This window comes from Trachemys scripta, chromosome 6, assembly GCF_013100865.1.
Source record: "Trachemys scripta elegans isolate TJP31775 chromosome 6, CAS_Tse_1.0, whole genome shotgun sequence".
Taxonomy (NCBI): Eukaryota; Metazoa; Chordata; order Testudines; family Emydidae; genus Trachemys; species Trachemys scripta.
The window spans coordinates 1,523,037-1,539,075 of NC_048303.1; the positions used below are offsets into that span (position 1 = coordinate 1,523,037).

The window sequence follows — 16,039 nt, forward strand, 5'->3', positions numbered from 1 at the left end:
CCTCCAGTCTCCACCCGTCCATCCCCACGCACGTCCCCATGCACATCCCATCCCCCCATCCATCCCCCCCTACACCTCTTCCAGTCTCCACCTGTCCCATCCACCTGTCTGTCCCCCACGCATGCCCCGCCCCTCACAAGGTGACTTGAGGCACTGGTCTCTTTCCCGACTGCAAACACCTCTCAAAATCTGATCTGGCTTTAACAAACGATCCCCCTTGGGCACAAAGGGCCGGTCTGCGCGATCCCAGCCCCTCGGCATGGGGCAGAGAGCGGGGCTTTATTGGGATGCTGAGCCAGGCACACCCACGGGGAGCTCTACAGGGGACCGGAAACGCCCCACAGCGCCTGAGGTGTCTGGGTGTGAATGCGTGTGCCCGGGCACTTCCCTGAGTGCGCATCTGTGACGGAGCTGGGAGCAGGGCAGATTTGACCTGGGAATGTTGCAGGGGGATTGCAGTGGGGATGTGGGACTTCCCTTGAAGGAAGCTACCTGAGCTGTAACCTGAGCCAGGAACGGGGGTGGGGAGAATTAACACCTTCTGCCCGGGAGACTGAACAAAGGAGAGGAGCAGCGGGAGGGGCTGGGAGTTTAGTTTCGGTTTGGGCTGGGTGGTGCAACGCAGGGAACCCCAAGCTGGGGTCTAAGCTCCCTGAACCTCCCAGAGGGACCTAATTGAGGGGGTCTGGTCGTACCTACACGCTCTGCTTGAGACTGTGTTCCTGTCCTTAAATAAACCTTCTGCTTTACTGGCTGGTTGAGAGTCGCAGTGAATCTCGGGAAGAGGGGTGCAGGGCCCTAACTCCCCCACAATCCGCAACAGCATCCATGCACGCCAAAGTGCCAGGGTAAGTGTGCAAGTGGGGGAAGCATGTGTGCCCGTGTGTGCTTGCCGGGCTGTCCGGGTGGCAGCTGTGGCACTAGTGCTATGTGTGAGGGCGGCAGCAGAGAGCCTGGGGATGTGTGTACACAGCGCGCGTGTGTGTGAGCATGGCAGGGAAGTGCACACGCGTGTGCCTGTGTGTGTGGGTCACAGGTACGTCCCTCCCTATGGGGTGAAATATGCTCCACTGCCCCCCTCTGCGTGGTGAAGTCCCCCCCCCCGCCCCACAGACGTTGCCAGGAAAGACTGGACTGAAGCTCCCTGCTGCCCTCCGTGAGCAGCGTGCGGCGCATGGCAGTGGCTGATTAATGATGCTCGGGGTCGGAGGGCACCTCTGGGGTCCCTGACCTCCCCTGGCTAATGAGGTACAGAGCTCCGCGGCCCAGATTGCCAATGCAGCAGGCCGGGCGGGAGAGCTCGCTGGAGGGGAGAGCGCCCGGGATGCAGAGCGACGCGGGGTGTGTGTGTGTCTCTGGGGTGGCAGAGGTTGGGAGGGACCCAGAATGGATCAAGGCACAGAAGGATGCCCCATGAAGTCGGGGAGATGTCAGGCAAGGGGGTGAAGCCATTTCTTGCAAACAGCGGCCCCCTGCAGCGTGGATCCCAGCTGGCCATGCCCAGGGGTGAATGCACCAGGCAAAACCAGCCTCCAGCCCCAACCCCGAGAGCACTGAGCTGGTCCCCAGCAGGATCGGCTGGATGGGAGCGGAGACAGCTGGTCTGACATCTCTGGTTTTTATTTAACCCTTTCTGGAGTGGATTCCATTATAATCTTCAAACTGCCCCCCCCCCCCGGCCCCTGTGTGCTTACGGGTGTTCGTGCTCGGTTGGGGAAGCCCCTCCCACATGCTGTTTCCATTGCTTTAACAACCATCTCTGCCAACCTCACACCCCAAAGCACGTCACAAACATACACGTGAGATGCAGTCCCCTCTGGGGTGGAGCACAGCAGCTCTGACAGCACACAGCAACATGACACACATGCTCAGCCACTGTCTCAATAACTGTAGCAGTTTCTGGGGGATAGTGAAGAACTGAAGCACAGGGGCAAATTAGGGTGGCACAAACTGGCAACCTCCCGAGTTAGAACTGGGATTAGACGCTGAGGTTAACTCCTGGGAAAAGCACCCGGGGGTTTAAATAAGGTAAATAGTGGTGTCCCGGTCTGTACTGGGCCCAGTCCTATTCAACATATTCATCAATGATCTGGAAAAAGGGGTTAACAGTGAGGTGGCAAAATTTGCAGATGATACAAAACTACTCAAGATAGTCCCAGGCAGACTGCGAAGAATTACAAAGGGATCTCACAACACTGGGTGACTGGGCAACAAAATAGCAGATGAAATTCAGTGTTGATAAATGCAAAGTAATGCACCTTGGAAACATAATCCCAACTCTACATATAAAATGATGGGGTCTAAATTAGCTGTTACCACTCAAGAAAGATCTTGGCGTCATTGTGGATAGTTCTCTGAAAACATCCACTCAATGTGCAGCGCAGTCAAAAAAGCGAACAGAATGTTGGGAATCATCAAGAAAGGGAGAGATAATAAGACAGAAAATATCATATTGTCTCTATATAAATCCATGGTACACCCACATCTTGAATGCTGTGTGCAGATGTGGTCGCCCCGTCTCAAAAAAGATATATTAGAATTGGAAAAGGGTCAGAACAGGGCAACAAAAATGATGAGGAGTATGGAACGGCTTCCGTATGAGGAGAGATTAATAAGACTGGGACTTTTCAGCTTGGAAAAGAGGCGACTAAGGGGGGATATGATAGTAGTCTATAAAATCATGAGTGGTAAAGAGAAAGTAAATCAGGACGTGTTATTTACTCCTTCTCATAATACAAGAAGAAGAGGTCACCAAATGAAATTAATAGGCAGCAGGTTTAAAACAAACAGAAGCAAGTATTTTTTCATGCAATGCACTGTCAGCCTCTGGAACTCCTTGCCAGAGGAGGTTGTGAAGGCCAAGACTATAACGGGGACTAGATAAATTCATGGAGGATAGGTCCATCAATGGCTATTAGCCAGGATGGGCAGGGATGGTGTCCCTAGTCTCTGTTTGCAGAAGCTGGGAATGGGCAACAGGGGATGGATCATGTGATGATTCCCTGTTCTGTTCATTCCCTCTGGGGCACCTGGCATTGGCCACTGTCAGCAGACAGGACACTGGGCTGGATGGACCTTTGGTCTGACCCAGTCTGGCCGTTCCTAAGGAAGGCAGGGGTCTGTTCTGCATGTCAGGAGCCCAGCACCCACACCCAGGCAGCAGCTTGGGTGACTCAAAGGGAAGTGCACACCTTCCAAGTCATGGAACACCATTCCCAGAAACACCCGTCTGCCTCAGGGACGCCCCCAGCAGCCGCGGGCCAGGCCTGAGTCAGTATCACTCATGCAACGTAAGCACACAGCAGGGCTACAGCCAGCCCGGCCATTGGTTCCAGCCCCACTGACTAACGTGTAGACATGGGCCAAGAGACGACGCTTCCTTTCCAGTTGGCTTTGGCAACGGGCCTAACCTTTTCCCCCACAATGCAGCCTGCTCCACCCCTTTACCAGAAGCAAAGCGCCACCCGTCCCTGGCCGCTGCTCCCCCGCATCTGGAACGGCTCATGTGGCGAAAAGCACAAACCCAGAGACAAACTGGTTATGATTATGCTGTCTATATGTGTGTATCAATTTTGTAGTTGAAGTTATGAATATTGGCTCTATACTGTCTGTATTTCAAACTTATGCTATGCTGCTGGGTGACATCCCTAGCTCTGCCTAGCCTGCTTGATGGCCCATTAAGGACCATCAGCTATACAATGGACTCATTGACAGAAGGCAGATACACCTTGTAACCCAGCAAAGTATTCAGGGACTGGCCCATGTGACTCCAGACTCCATTTTGCTGTAATTTTCCACAGTAAGAACAAAGAGGTGTTCTTACACCTGGAAAAGACTATATAAGGCTGATGCCTCATCTCCATCAGGTCTTCAATCCTGCTTCATACCTCTGGAGGGACTTTGCTACAAGCTGAAGCTTTGAACAAAGGACTGAGGACCCATCCCAGCTGGGGATGTTCCAGAGACTTGATTTGAACCTGCAGTTTATTCTATCGCTGCTGCAAGCCTGAACCAAGAACTTTGCCATCACTGTATGTAATTGATTCCATTTAACCAATTCTAACTCTCATCTCTATCTTTTTCCTTTTATAAAGGATTGGCAACAGCGTGATTTGTGGGTAAGATCTGATTTGTGTATTGACCTGGGTCTGGGGTTTGGTCCTTTGGGATCAGGAGAACCTTTTTCTTTTACTTGGGTCTTGGTTTTCATAACCATTTGTCCCCATAACGAGTGGTACTGGTGGTGATACTAGGAAACTGGAGTGTCTAAGGAGATTGCTTGTGAGACTTGCGGTTAGCCAGTGGGGTGAGACCAAAGTCCTCCTAGTCTGGCTGGTTTGGTTTGCCTTAGAGGTGGAAAAAAACCCAGCCTTGGGCTGTAACTGCCCTGTTTGAGCAATTTGTTCTGAGTTGGCACTCTCAGTTGGGTTCCGCCAGAACCGCATTGTCACACATGACTTGATTGCATTTGTTATGTGCAAATAGAACAAAGTCCGGACCAGTGATATATATATATACTTGGTGCCTTGAAAGGGCCAATTTCACAATGCTGAAAGCAATTATGAGCCAATCAGCAAGGAGAAGGAATTTAAACAGAAACATGTGAATGATAATTGGAAGTTGTTTAAGAACATTTTACTGGATGCCCCAAAACCACAATCAAGAAAGATGGCTGCATGAGTTAAAAACAAAAACAAAACTCCAACTTAGAGCTGAAATGAAAGCAGCTGTATATATAAGACAAATGGAAAAAAGGGGACGTTAATAGGAATGAATATAAATTAGAAGCTAGGAATTGTAGAAAATTGATAAGGGAAGCAAAAGGATACAACGCGACTGCTATGGCCCCCGGAGTTACGGACAATAAGAAGGTGTTTTTTTAAGTGTAGTAGGAACAAAAGCAATCCTAGTAATGGTATTGATCCATTATTAGCTGGAAATGGTAGACTGCTCAATAATAATGCAGAAAAGGCAGAAATGTCCAATAAGTAGTTCTGTTCTCTATTTGGGGAAAAGCCAGATGATATATTCATATGATGAAGGTGAAGATGATGAAATACTTTTTATCCCAACAGTGTCTCAGGAGGATGTTAAATAGCAGCTAGTAAAATTAGATATTTTTAAATCAGCAGGTCTGGGCATCTACAGGTTTTAAAAGAAACAACTCAATTAATGAAGAATTATAGGCGAGTATTATAACGAATACCAATCAACATAGGTTTTTATAGACATAGATTGTGTCAAACTAACTTGATATAATTTTTTGGATGAGATTACAAGTTTGGTTGATAGCGGTAATAGTGTTAATTAATGTACTTTGTTTCCTGTAAAGCATTTGACTTGGTACCATATGACATTTTGATTAAAAAACTAGCACAATACAAAGTTAACATGGCACACACTAAATGGATTAAAAACTGGCTAACTGATAGGTCTCAAAATGTCATTGTAAATGGCGAACCCTCATGGAGTGGGTCTGATTCTGCCGGGATCAGGTCTTGGCCCTTCGCTAGTTAACATTTTTATCAGTGACCTGGAAGAAAACATAAAATCGTCACTGATAAAATACGTGGATGACACAAAGGTTGGGGGAGTGGTCAGTAAGGAAGAGGGCAAGTCACTGATACAGAGCCGTCTGGTTGGCTTGGTAAGATGGGGGCAAGCAACCACTATGCAGTTTTAATACAGCCAAAGGTAAGTTCTTACATCTAGGAACAGGGCATTGGCATAGGCACAGGAATGGGGACGCTATCCTGGGAAGCAGGGACTGGGAAGAAGACGTGGGGCTCATGGTGGACAATCAGCTGAACGTGAGCTTCCAGAGCAACACAGTGGCCAGAAGGGCTCAGGCGATGCTGGGGTGTATCAACAGGGGAATCTCCAGTAGGAGCGGGGAGGTGATTTTCCCTCTGTATCTGGCACTGGTGCGACCGCGGCTGGGATCCTGGGTCCAGTTCTGGGGCCCACAATTCCAGGAGGATGTGGAGAAACTGGACAAAGTTCAGAGAAGAGCCACGAGGATGCCATAAGGACCAGACAGCATGTCCGAGTGAGAGACGCAAGGAGCTCGGTCACTGAAGCTTAGCAAAGAGAAGGTTACGGGGTGACCCGATCACAGTCTGTAGGTACCTACACGGGGAACAGAAGTTTGATAATTGGCTCTTCAGTCTAGCCAGGAAACATATTTCTAACATGATCCCTGGCTGGAAGCTGAAGCTGCACGAATTCCGACTGGATTGCTAGAGCCATGAGATTGACAAGAAAGCCGGCTCCTGGCTCCCCAGCCGGGCTGCTGCCGGGTCTCCGCTCCAAGCTGGGCTGCCACCCAGGTCCTGGCTTCGGCTACTGCCCAGGCCCCCCGCTGGGAGCCCTGCACGGTCCCGGCTCCCTGCTCCCCGCCAGGAGCACAGCAGCTGACCGGACTCCGGCGCAGATCTACCCGCTGGTGCCTTCCCCCCTGCTCCCGGGAGGCAAGAAGCCAGGGGGCAGCTGGGTCCCGGTGGGGAGCGGCACGGAGCTGAGAGCCCTGGCTCCTAGAAAACACCCGAGGGCAGGGTTTGCGGGGGTACCTGAAGCCAGGCTGCAGGCAGGAAGGGCAGGGGAATCCAGGGCAGAATGCCACTGCTGGGCAGGAACGGGCGCAGGAGGCCAGGGCGAGCTGGGGAAAGCACCAGGGGATCCCGAATGGGCACAAAGGGCCAGAGGCCACGAGTCGTGTCCCATCAGACAGAGCCGCAGGCCCCAGCGAGCCTGGAACACCAGCTAACGACCGCAGCTCCAGCCCCGCCAGCCCCACAAACCAGCCCCGGGAACAGCCTCCGAGGGGCCGCATTTGAGACCCGACTGCGATCGACAGGCTTCCTGGACAGACGCTCGCTGTCAGCCGGGATCGGACGGATGCCATGTGCCGCGGTGACCCTGCGTGGCAGCTGGGAAGGTGCTGCCCCCCGTCAGATTGTGCTACGCAGAGGACTGGGGGGGAGGTGCCCATAGGGGGAGTTGATGTTTCCCTGCTCGGTCACTTACACCTGTGCAAAGCGGGGGGCACCGTGCATGCCTGCAAAAGCCTCACTAATTTTGGGGGCCTCCATGGGGGAGCCCAAGCGGAGACCCCTGGAGCTGCTGAGTCAGGCACCCAAAGCTAGTGGCCCCGTCTTCCCCAAGCCTCAACGTGCCCAGCTGGGAGAGTGACGTCAGGCAGTGACAGCCCGGGGGGGATCTGAGCCAGCAAGGGCCCTTCTGCTCCGCTAGCCTGAGCCGCATCGCACTGGCCAGAGACGCGACCCCGTCACTCACGCCACCGGCCCAACAGCTCCTGGCTTCGTACAGCCGACGTTTTTGAGAGACACAACCAGACTGGGGTTAAATCCGCCTGGCACATCCACACTGCACTGAGCAACGGGGGCTCGAACACTGCCGTGGAGACGTGCGGGCTCGGGCCGAAGTGAGTCCAGCCCCGGTCCTAGCGTCTACACTGCAATGGACATTCCCCATGGGCCCCGGCGAGTTTTTCCAACGGCCGATTCCCTCCTCGTTACTCATTTGCACCGTATTTCCAATCGGAACGTTCTAGATTCGCTTTCCAGGCAGACGCTGGTTCTTGTTCAGCCTCTGGCCTGCTAGTGCAGCGGTTCTCCACCTGCCCCATAGCCTTCCCCCAGTTGTACAGCGTGACGGCCTGGCGTGAGCCAGAGGCAGTGCCCCCACCTCGGGGGGCCAATCGGCGGGGGGGAGGGGGGCTCAGAGCTGAGCCACTGCTCCGTCCAGATACGACCAGCCGGGGAACCCCCCCACCGGCAACTGGAGGGAGGAGTGAGATGCCCCCTCCGGGGGGGCAGAGGGTAAGGGGTGGGGATTGGCTTGGAGATAAAGTGGGGGGATTGGGGGACCTGGGTTAGGGTTAGGGTTGCGGCTCTTGCTGGGGGGCCGGTTATCCAGCCCGGATCGCTCCCGGAGCTCTTCTCTGAGCCGTCGCCAATACTGCACCCTCCCGCGGGGACGTGGGCACCGGGCCCGCTCAGGGTCTCCCCGACGCTGGAGGCAGAGGGAATCCGCCCTCCTGCTCTCACACCCGCCTCCGTTCTCCCTCAGCCACACGGAGCGGCTCCAGAGTCACTCCTGCAGCGAGTGTGAAGAGGTTCACAGGGCCGGAGCAGCGCCAGGGGCCATCCCTGCCTCCCAGCCCAGGCCAGGCTCCTCTCCTGCTCCGCAGGTCTGGGGTCAATCAGAGGAGGAGGAGCCGGGGGTGCAGTGCCAGGTGTCCCAGCTGCCCCGTGGGCATGTGGGGGGAAGGGCCGGGCACCCAGATCATCCCCAAGAGGCTCCTCTGCCCATCACCACCGTGGGAGTTGACCCCGGTGCCACGTGGGGGACACGTGGGGCATCAGCAACTCCCCCACCCCTGAGGGCATTTACCAAGAACGGAGTTAGCTCCCCCCTGCTCCCCAGGGCAGGACCCAGGCAGTAGCTGGGTAGGTGCACACCCCTCCCACCGCACCACACACACACATACACACACACAATCCCGTGCATGTGCACACACTCCTACGCCTCCACAACCACACTCACAACTACCATCGCGTGTGCACAACATACACAGTGAACACAACCCCACTCCACTGCAGAGGGGGTCTGTGCCCTCCCCGCCCAGCCCCAGGCAGCCAGCAGGCCCTGCTCCCCACCCCAGGGGCTGGCCAGGGGTCCGCGGGGGGAACAGGAAGAACCGGTTTCACAGCCCTGCCCTGCCTGGGCAAATATTGTTGGCAGAAAGGAAGGAAATAAATAACCGAGCCTGGTAAAACTCCTGCCCCCCGCCCCACCCCCGGGCTGGCACCCACAGCCAAGCCCCACGACCCAGCCCTCTGGCTCGGATCATTCACCTTCGCCCCCCATTGTGGGCAAGACCATCCCAGGGCCAGGAAATCGCATTTCCTCCCCCAGCCGATGGAGTGGGGCCTTTTCCCCTGCTTGCCACCCCCCCAGCGCGTCCCCCTGCTCGGCTGCTGCTCCCGGTGAGTCATTCCCAGGAGCTGACACCCCGCACGGCACAGGCAGCCGGACACGCTGGGGGTAGGTCCTACATAAACACCAGCAGTTTGTTTATGGGCTCCCTGGGAAAAGGCTGGGGGGCTTTCCGTGTGTGCGTAACACAGACAGAAAACATTCCCAGCGCCTCTGCCTCTCCCCCATTAGGGGTAGCGTGGCTCAGGGAGTAGGGCACCGGACTGGGAGCCAGGATGCCTGGGTTCTGTTCCCCACTCCACTGCTCACGGGCTGGGCCAGTCCTATCTCCCCTCTCACCCTTTGTCCATCTCAGCTGCGTAGGGCTGTAAATCCCATTCTGCACGCCAGGCAGTCTCGGTGCATCAGGATGAACAGTAACAGAGGGGCCGGTGGCACCTTTAAGACTAACAGAAGTATTGGAGCAGAAGCTTTCCTGGGTGAATGCCCAAGCAGGATGAACAGGACTCTAACATTCATCAAGAAGAACACGTGGGCGAAAGCCGGGAGGCAGGGACTGGCTCTGTGCAGCGCCGTGCGCAGCGGGGCCCGGGTCTCCGCTGGGACGGGGATGGACGCTCACTGTCTGCGCAGCAGCGAGTGTGGATAGGGCCCTATAAATGCACCCACACCCCACGGAGTCCGTGCCAAGGCACTGGTGCCCTACGCGGTTTGACGAATCCCACCCAGGGTACGTCTCGGCAGCAGGGCCGGTGCAGCAAACTAAGTGGCTGCCTGGGGTGCCTAAAAGCCCGCTCAGGCGAGGAGGTGGAGTGGAGGTGAGCTGGGGCGGGGAGGGCTGCCTGCAGTAACAGGGGGGCGCACAGGGGAACCGCTCCCCGCCCCAGATCACCTCCACTCTGCCTCCTCCGCTGAGCACACAGCACCTGCTCTAAGTCTCCTCCAATCGGCGCCGCAAGGAGGAGAACTAGAGCGGCACTGGCGTGCTAGGCGGAGCCGAGGTGAACTGAGGCGGGCTCCCCAGGTGGGGTTAGCTGCCGCGGAGGGGGGGTAGCTGCTGTGGGTGGGGCTCCCCAGGCAGCGGGGGTGGCGGGCTCCCCAGGTGGGGGACTGGGTTAGCTGCTGCAGGGGGGCGGGGTTAGCTGGGTTGGGGGCGCAAGGGGCACGAAAATTCCTTGCACCGGCCCTGCTCGGCAGCACTGGTGGACGTACCCAGGCGGCTGCCAATTTCAGTGCCTCATGGCCAGCTGCAGTAGACGCAGCCCTGGAGGGCGACAGGAGCCGTGCAATGGGGGCTCCGGTGCGGAGGCTGTGGGGGGGGCGTCCCAGGCAGAGCTCGCTGGCAAACCCCGAGGCGTATCCTCGCTCTGGACTCGCAGGTTTGCTGGGGGGGCCTGAGCAGGGACTCGCTTTGCTCCTGGTTCTTCCGAGCCTGCACTGTGTGCTGAGCTGGGGACTGGGGGGGGGGCCGGACGGACACTGCCGGGGGCTGGGATTGCTGAGCGGCATCCCCAGAGGGGCACGGTGCCCTCATGCCCCCAGCCTCGCTAACGGGGCCAGTTAACGCCGATCTGTGCCATTCCAGAAATCCCTGGCCTTAGCACCTCCTTACAAGTGCGACAACCAAGTCCAATTCCTTACACGCTGCGGTGTTATCGGGGGTGGGGGGCGGGCCGCACACGCTGGGGTGTTATCGGGAGGGGACGACTGGGCCGCACATGCTGGGGTGTTATTGGGGGGGACACTGGGCTGCACATGCTGGGGTGTTATCGGGGGGGGGGGGCGGGGCACCCGGGGGGGTTTCGGGGGGGGGCGGGGGGGGGCCCGGGGGGGGGGGGGGGCGGGGGGGGGGGGCCGGGCTGCTTGAAATATTCTCTGGCTCCATTCCAGCCCCCTGGCAGCCTAATCAGCGACCAGACAATATCCCAGCCTGCAGGGACCACCCGGCGCAGCCCCTCCTGTCCGACGGGGCTCTGGAGCCTACGGGAAATCACTGGAGAACAACCATCAAATCGTTGCTCCGGCACCTTTCACCCCAGGCGATATGGGAACCTTTTGCTGATGGCCTCCCTGGAGGCTGACGTGCAGCCAGCTCTGGGGTGGAACACGGCTGCTGCTGAACGGTGCACAGCAACGCCGCGTGGCATGTTAGGACAAGGAGCGCAGAACGACATTTCTGGTGCGACTGGGGCTCGGGTCCCTGACTCCGTTCTCCAAGGGGCTGCCTGGGGGCGGCGGGGGCTAGGGCCGCCCAGCCCTTCCCGGCGGGAGATGCCCACTCAGGCTAATGTGCCCTCATTACTCGGGCGCTCTAATGGAGACGGAGATGGTTGGCAGAGATTAGCGATTGTGTCCGGATGGGCAGACAAATGAATGCCGGCCCGGGGGACGCACGGAGCACGGCAGGAGAGTTATCTGTGCCTGTGCCGGGATCAATGCTATCACCATCCCCGGGCGCGGGGCCGGCTCGCTCAGGAGCTGCTCCCCGCTGTGGATTTATAGCCATCGACCGGGCCGGCCCCCAGGAGCAGCCCCCGCGGGATTCGATCCCTGGCTCGATTTCAGGAGCTGCACAAAAGCCCCAATCAGCTGTGCACAAAGAGAGGCCTGCGGTTAATTAGCGCCCGTATCTCAGCCGGGCCAAATGGAGATGGAGTTAATTAGCTCTGGAGAGAGAGATAATGAGCCCCACGCAACAGCTCATGAATCTTGTCTCCTGCGCTGCCTCTCCTGGGCACCCAGGGCTTGGAGGCAGGGCCCACGCGGCTCCCTGCCCCCCGTCTATCCCCCAAGCTCCCCAGCCTCCGTTCGGCCCCATGCCATGACCCCACCGTCAGCCCCATCCCCCAGATGTGCCCCATGTCCCCGGCACGCTCACGGGGCGGGGGGGAGGGGGGGTCAGCAGTAGGAGCCAGCACCAGGACTTGGGGGGCAGGCGAGGAGTGGCTGGTTTCTAGTGAGGGCCGCCGAGCCCTGGGGAGAGCAGCTGCTGGGCAGAACCTGACCGGAGGGGATGGGAACAGGCAGGCCCAGCGGGACGGGGTGGCACGTCCTGACCTCGGGCCTTTGCCAGGCAGTACCTGTGCAGCTGGGGGAGGGGGCGAGCGAGGGGTTCATCACAGCCACAGGGGGACTGGCCAAGGGGTGGAAATAGCCAGTCCTCTTCCTGCACCCCCCCCCCCCATGCCTCTGCCCCCCATGCCTGGCACTGCAGCCGACACTCCCACCCCAAACGCCGCCCTGCGGGGAATCGCCCCGGGCTGCCAGTGGCTGCAGAGGCAGCCACGCAGTTCCCATTTTCTCCAGCAGGGGGCGGCGGCGCTCCCAGGCTCACCCTGGCCATGGCCAATACGTGACCCAAGCTGGCCGGGTCTCAGCCCAGAGGCCATTTCCTGCCCCACACCAGCCACAGCCCAGTCGCGCTAACCCGGCCCCGCACTGGCCACCGGGCAGAGCCCAGCCTCGGACTGGGCCGTGAGGGAGGCCAGTGAGGGGCCGGCTGGGCCAGGCAGCGTGTCGGGGGGTCAGAGCACCCTCCCCAGCACGGAGCGATACAAGGCGAGGGGTATTTGGGGCCCCCCTTTAGAGACACCGAGAGCCTGGCATTGAGCCCCCCTCTCTCCCCCGGAGGTCTCACTAGCAGCCAGGCAGCCCCTTCTCCCGGCCAGCCCCTTAATTAGCACGACATTAACCTCTGCCTGGGGCTCTGGCGCATCGAGCGGCATGTTCATTAATCCAGCCGCCAGCAAAGGGCTCGAATTAATACAGGCCAAGCCCCCCCCCCCCCCCCCCCCCCCCCCCGCTGGAACCTTTTAATTGTTCCAGGGCTGGCTGGGGGGTGGGGGCGTCAAAGGTTAAAGCATTTATCGAATCACCTCAATTGCTGGGGCTTCCAATCCATCCCGCCTGGTGCCAATAACAGAACCCGCTGAGGACTGTGAATACGGCACAGCCGAGCGCCCCAGCCCGCGCCAGCCCTTCGCGGCCACTCCGCACAGCTCCTTCCCCATGCTCCGCCGGTGCCCCTCACTGCCGACCCGCAGCCCCCCAGCTCCGCCGGTGCCCCTCACTCCCGACCCGCAGCCCCCCAGCTCCGCCGGTGCCCCACTCTGCCGACCCGCAGTCCCCCAGCTCCGCCGGTGCCCCTCACTGCCGACCCGCAGCCCCCCAGCTCCGCCGGTGCCCCTCACTGCCGACCCGCAGCCCCCCAGCTCCGCCGGTGCCCCTCACTGCCGACCCGCAGCCCCCCAGCTCCGCCGGTGCCCCTCACTCCCGACCCGCAGCCCCCCAGCTCCGCCGGTGCCCCACTCTGCCGACCCGCAGTCCCCCAGCTCCGCCGGTGCCCCTCACTCCCGACCCGCAGCCCCCCAGCTCCGCCGGTGCCCCTCACTCCCAACTCGCAGCCCCCCAGCTCCGCCGGTGCCCCTCACTCCCGACCCGCAGCCCCCCAGCTCCGCCGGTGCCCCTCACTCCCGACCTGCAGCCCCCTGCTAGCCCAGCCCTGGGCTCCCCTCACAGCTCTGCTGGTGCCCCTTAACCCTGACCTGTAGAGCACCCCAGTCGATCATAGTCCAGGAAACCCTAACTTTGCCCCCTCATAGCCCCTGGCGAGAACCCCTCTGTGCCAGACACCATTCTATCCAGGACAGGCGCGAGAGTGGAACCAGCCAAGGGATCGAGGTCCCTGTGGCCCTCCCAGCTCCGACACCACAGGCGAGCCCCCCCCCCAGGAATGCAGCAGCTCCTCCTGCCCCCCAGAACCTCAGAGCAGAGCCAGCAAATGGACCCGCATTCTGCAGACGCCTCCAACCCAGATCCGAGAGCCTGCAGCCAGAACCAGCAACATGAATCCGGCCCCGTAACGTCCCCGCCGCAGCCCCAGAGCCGGCCCCAGCCAACAGAGCCAGCAATGGATCTCAGCTCCAGAGCGACCCCAGGGGGCACCTGTCTGTCCAGACTTCCACGGGGACTTGTCCACTGCTTCCCTTTCTCCCCACAGGCCCTGCACCCCTCCACCCCCCAGAGCATGAAGGGTCGGCTTCCCGCCAGCCCCATGCCGTCGATTAGACCGAGCGGGGCAGTGGCTGAGGGTGGGTCCGGAGAACTGGACTGACGCTACCGCCCAGTGTGAGTGTGAGTCACGAGCCCCCCCCACCCCCTGTAACGCCTCTCTGCAGCCGGGCTCCCAGACGGGGACCCCCAAAACCGCGGCCTTCCCTTACCTCTCTTCTGCATGAAGCCAAAGAGGTCGTCCAGAAACTCCTTCCGCTTGGGGTCGTCGTCCAGTTCGTAGAGCTGCGGGCGGGAGAGAGAGACGGCAGGTCAGCACCGCAGGAACCGAGCAAGTCCTAGTGCAAACACACGCGTCCTGCAGGGGGCGCTGGAATGGACTGGGTAGCACGTGTGTGTGAGAGACACCACTGCCCTCTGCTGGACAGCATCGGAGCTGCTCCATTGTGTGTCATAGGCCCCCTCCTGCCAGCAGAGTCCCCTGTAACTGACATGGTGGGGGGATCTGGGTTCTGGCCGCACCTCTGCAGCCCCCACTGGATGTGGGCGAGCTGATCAGGAGCCTCCTGTATATTCAAAGTCCCGGCTCCCCCCAGCCAAACAGCCCCGGGCAAGAGGCTCCGTGCCCCAAATCTGGCTGCGGTCCCCTTAGACTCCCAGCTGCCTGTGCCGATCGCCCCACAGAGCGGCTGGCACATCTCTGGGACACGGGGGCGGCTGTGGGAGTTTGCCTGGTGTCTCTCTGGGTGGGAGGTTGTGCGTGTCTGGGGTGTACTTCCAGGCCCGGGTTCAGTGTGTGCTTGGGGTGTGTTTGCCCCACAGCCACGTGCCCGGGCGTGACCCGCGGTCGTGTTGCACGGCTGATCTCTCGGGATTCACTAACAAAGTTCCTTTGCTCAGTTCTCTTCTCTGTAGGTTCTTATCACGCACCCATCACTGCAGCGTCTGGGCTCCTTCTAGTTGTTGCACCAAGCGAGGACTGACCCCTGTCTGTGCAGCAGTCATCCCTCCCAGCCGAGGAGAGCGCCCCCCTGTGGCACAAGCTCCTGTGGGGCTTGGGCTGCGAACAGGCCTCAGGAAGCACCTGCAGGAGGGGCCCCTGGGGACAGTGCTGGGGGCCCAGATGTAACCAGCCCCAGGGCCAGGAGGGTCTCCTGGCCCATCATGGCCCTTTCCACCCAGGGAGCTGTCGCTGATCCCCCGACCCGGGACTGTCCCCAGCAGGCACCAATGACCCTGTCCCCGAGCAGAATGGGGGAGCGAAGTGCTGGCTGCAGCCTGGGGGCCCGGTGGCTGGTGAGCAGTGTTCAGCCCCCCCATCCGGCATCCATCTCCTGTCCCCTCCTTCACCTGCACGGGGAGAGCTGGAAAGATGGACCAGCTCCCACTGACCTTTAGAACATCACAACGGCCACACGGGGTCAGACCAAAGGTCCATCCAGCCCAGTATTTTGTCTGCCGACAGTGGCCGGAGCCAGATGCCCCAGAGGGAATGAACAGAACAGGACAATTCTCGAGTGATCCATCCCCTGTCATCTTGTCCCAGCTTCTGGCAGTCAGAAGCTAGGGACACCCAGGACATGGGGTTGCACCCTGACCATCCTGGCTAATAGCCATTGATGGATCTATCCTCCATGAACTGATCTAGTTCTTTTTTGAACCGAGTTATAGTTTTGCCCTTCACAACATCCTCTGGCAAGGAGTTCCACAGATTGACTGTGCTTTGTGTGAAGAAATACTTCCTCTTGTTTGTTTTAAACCTGCTGCCTGTTAATTTCATTGGATGATCCCTGGTTCTTATATTATGCGACGGGGTAAATAACACTTCCATATTCACTTGCTCCACACCAGTCATGATTTTATAGACCTCTGTCATATCTCCCTTAGTCGTCTCTTTTCCCAGCTAAACAGTCCCAGTCGTTTGAATTCCCCCCGTATGGAAGTGGTTCCGTACCCCTAATCCATTTTGTTGCCCTTTTCTGCACCTTTTCCAGTTCTAATCTGATTTGGGATGGAGTCACTGGAACTGAGGCCATATTCCAGGTGTGGGCGAACCATGGATTTATAT

At 58.8% G+C, this 16,039-nt stretch overlaps 1 protein-coding gene across 1 annotated transcript in view; it reads right to left on the reverse strand.

Annotated features, from left to right (window-relative positions):
• The window catches only part of ARID3C (AT-rich interaction domain 3C), a 122,490-nt gene that overhangs the window by 21,118 nt on the left and 85,333 nt on the right, over nucleotides 1-16,039 (reverse strand). The window contains exon 3 of the mRNA XM_034774846.1: nucleotides 14,184-14,256. Coding sequence (XP_034630737.1) covers nucleotides 14,184-14,256 — 73 coding nt within the window. The remainder of the gene's footprint in view (nucleotides 1-14,183; nucleotides 14,257-16,039) is intronic.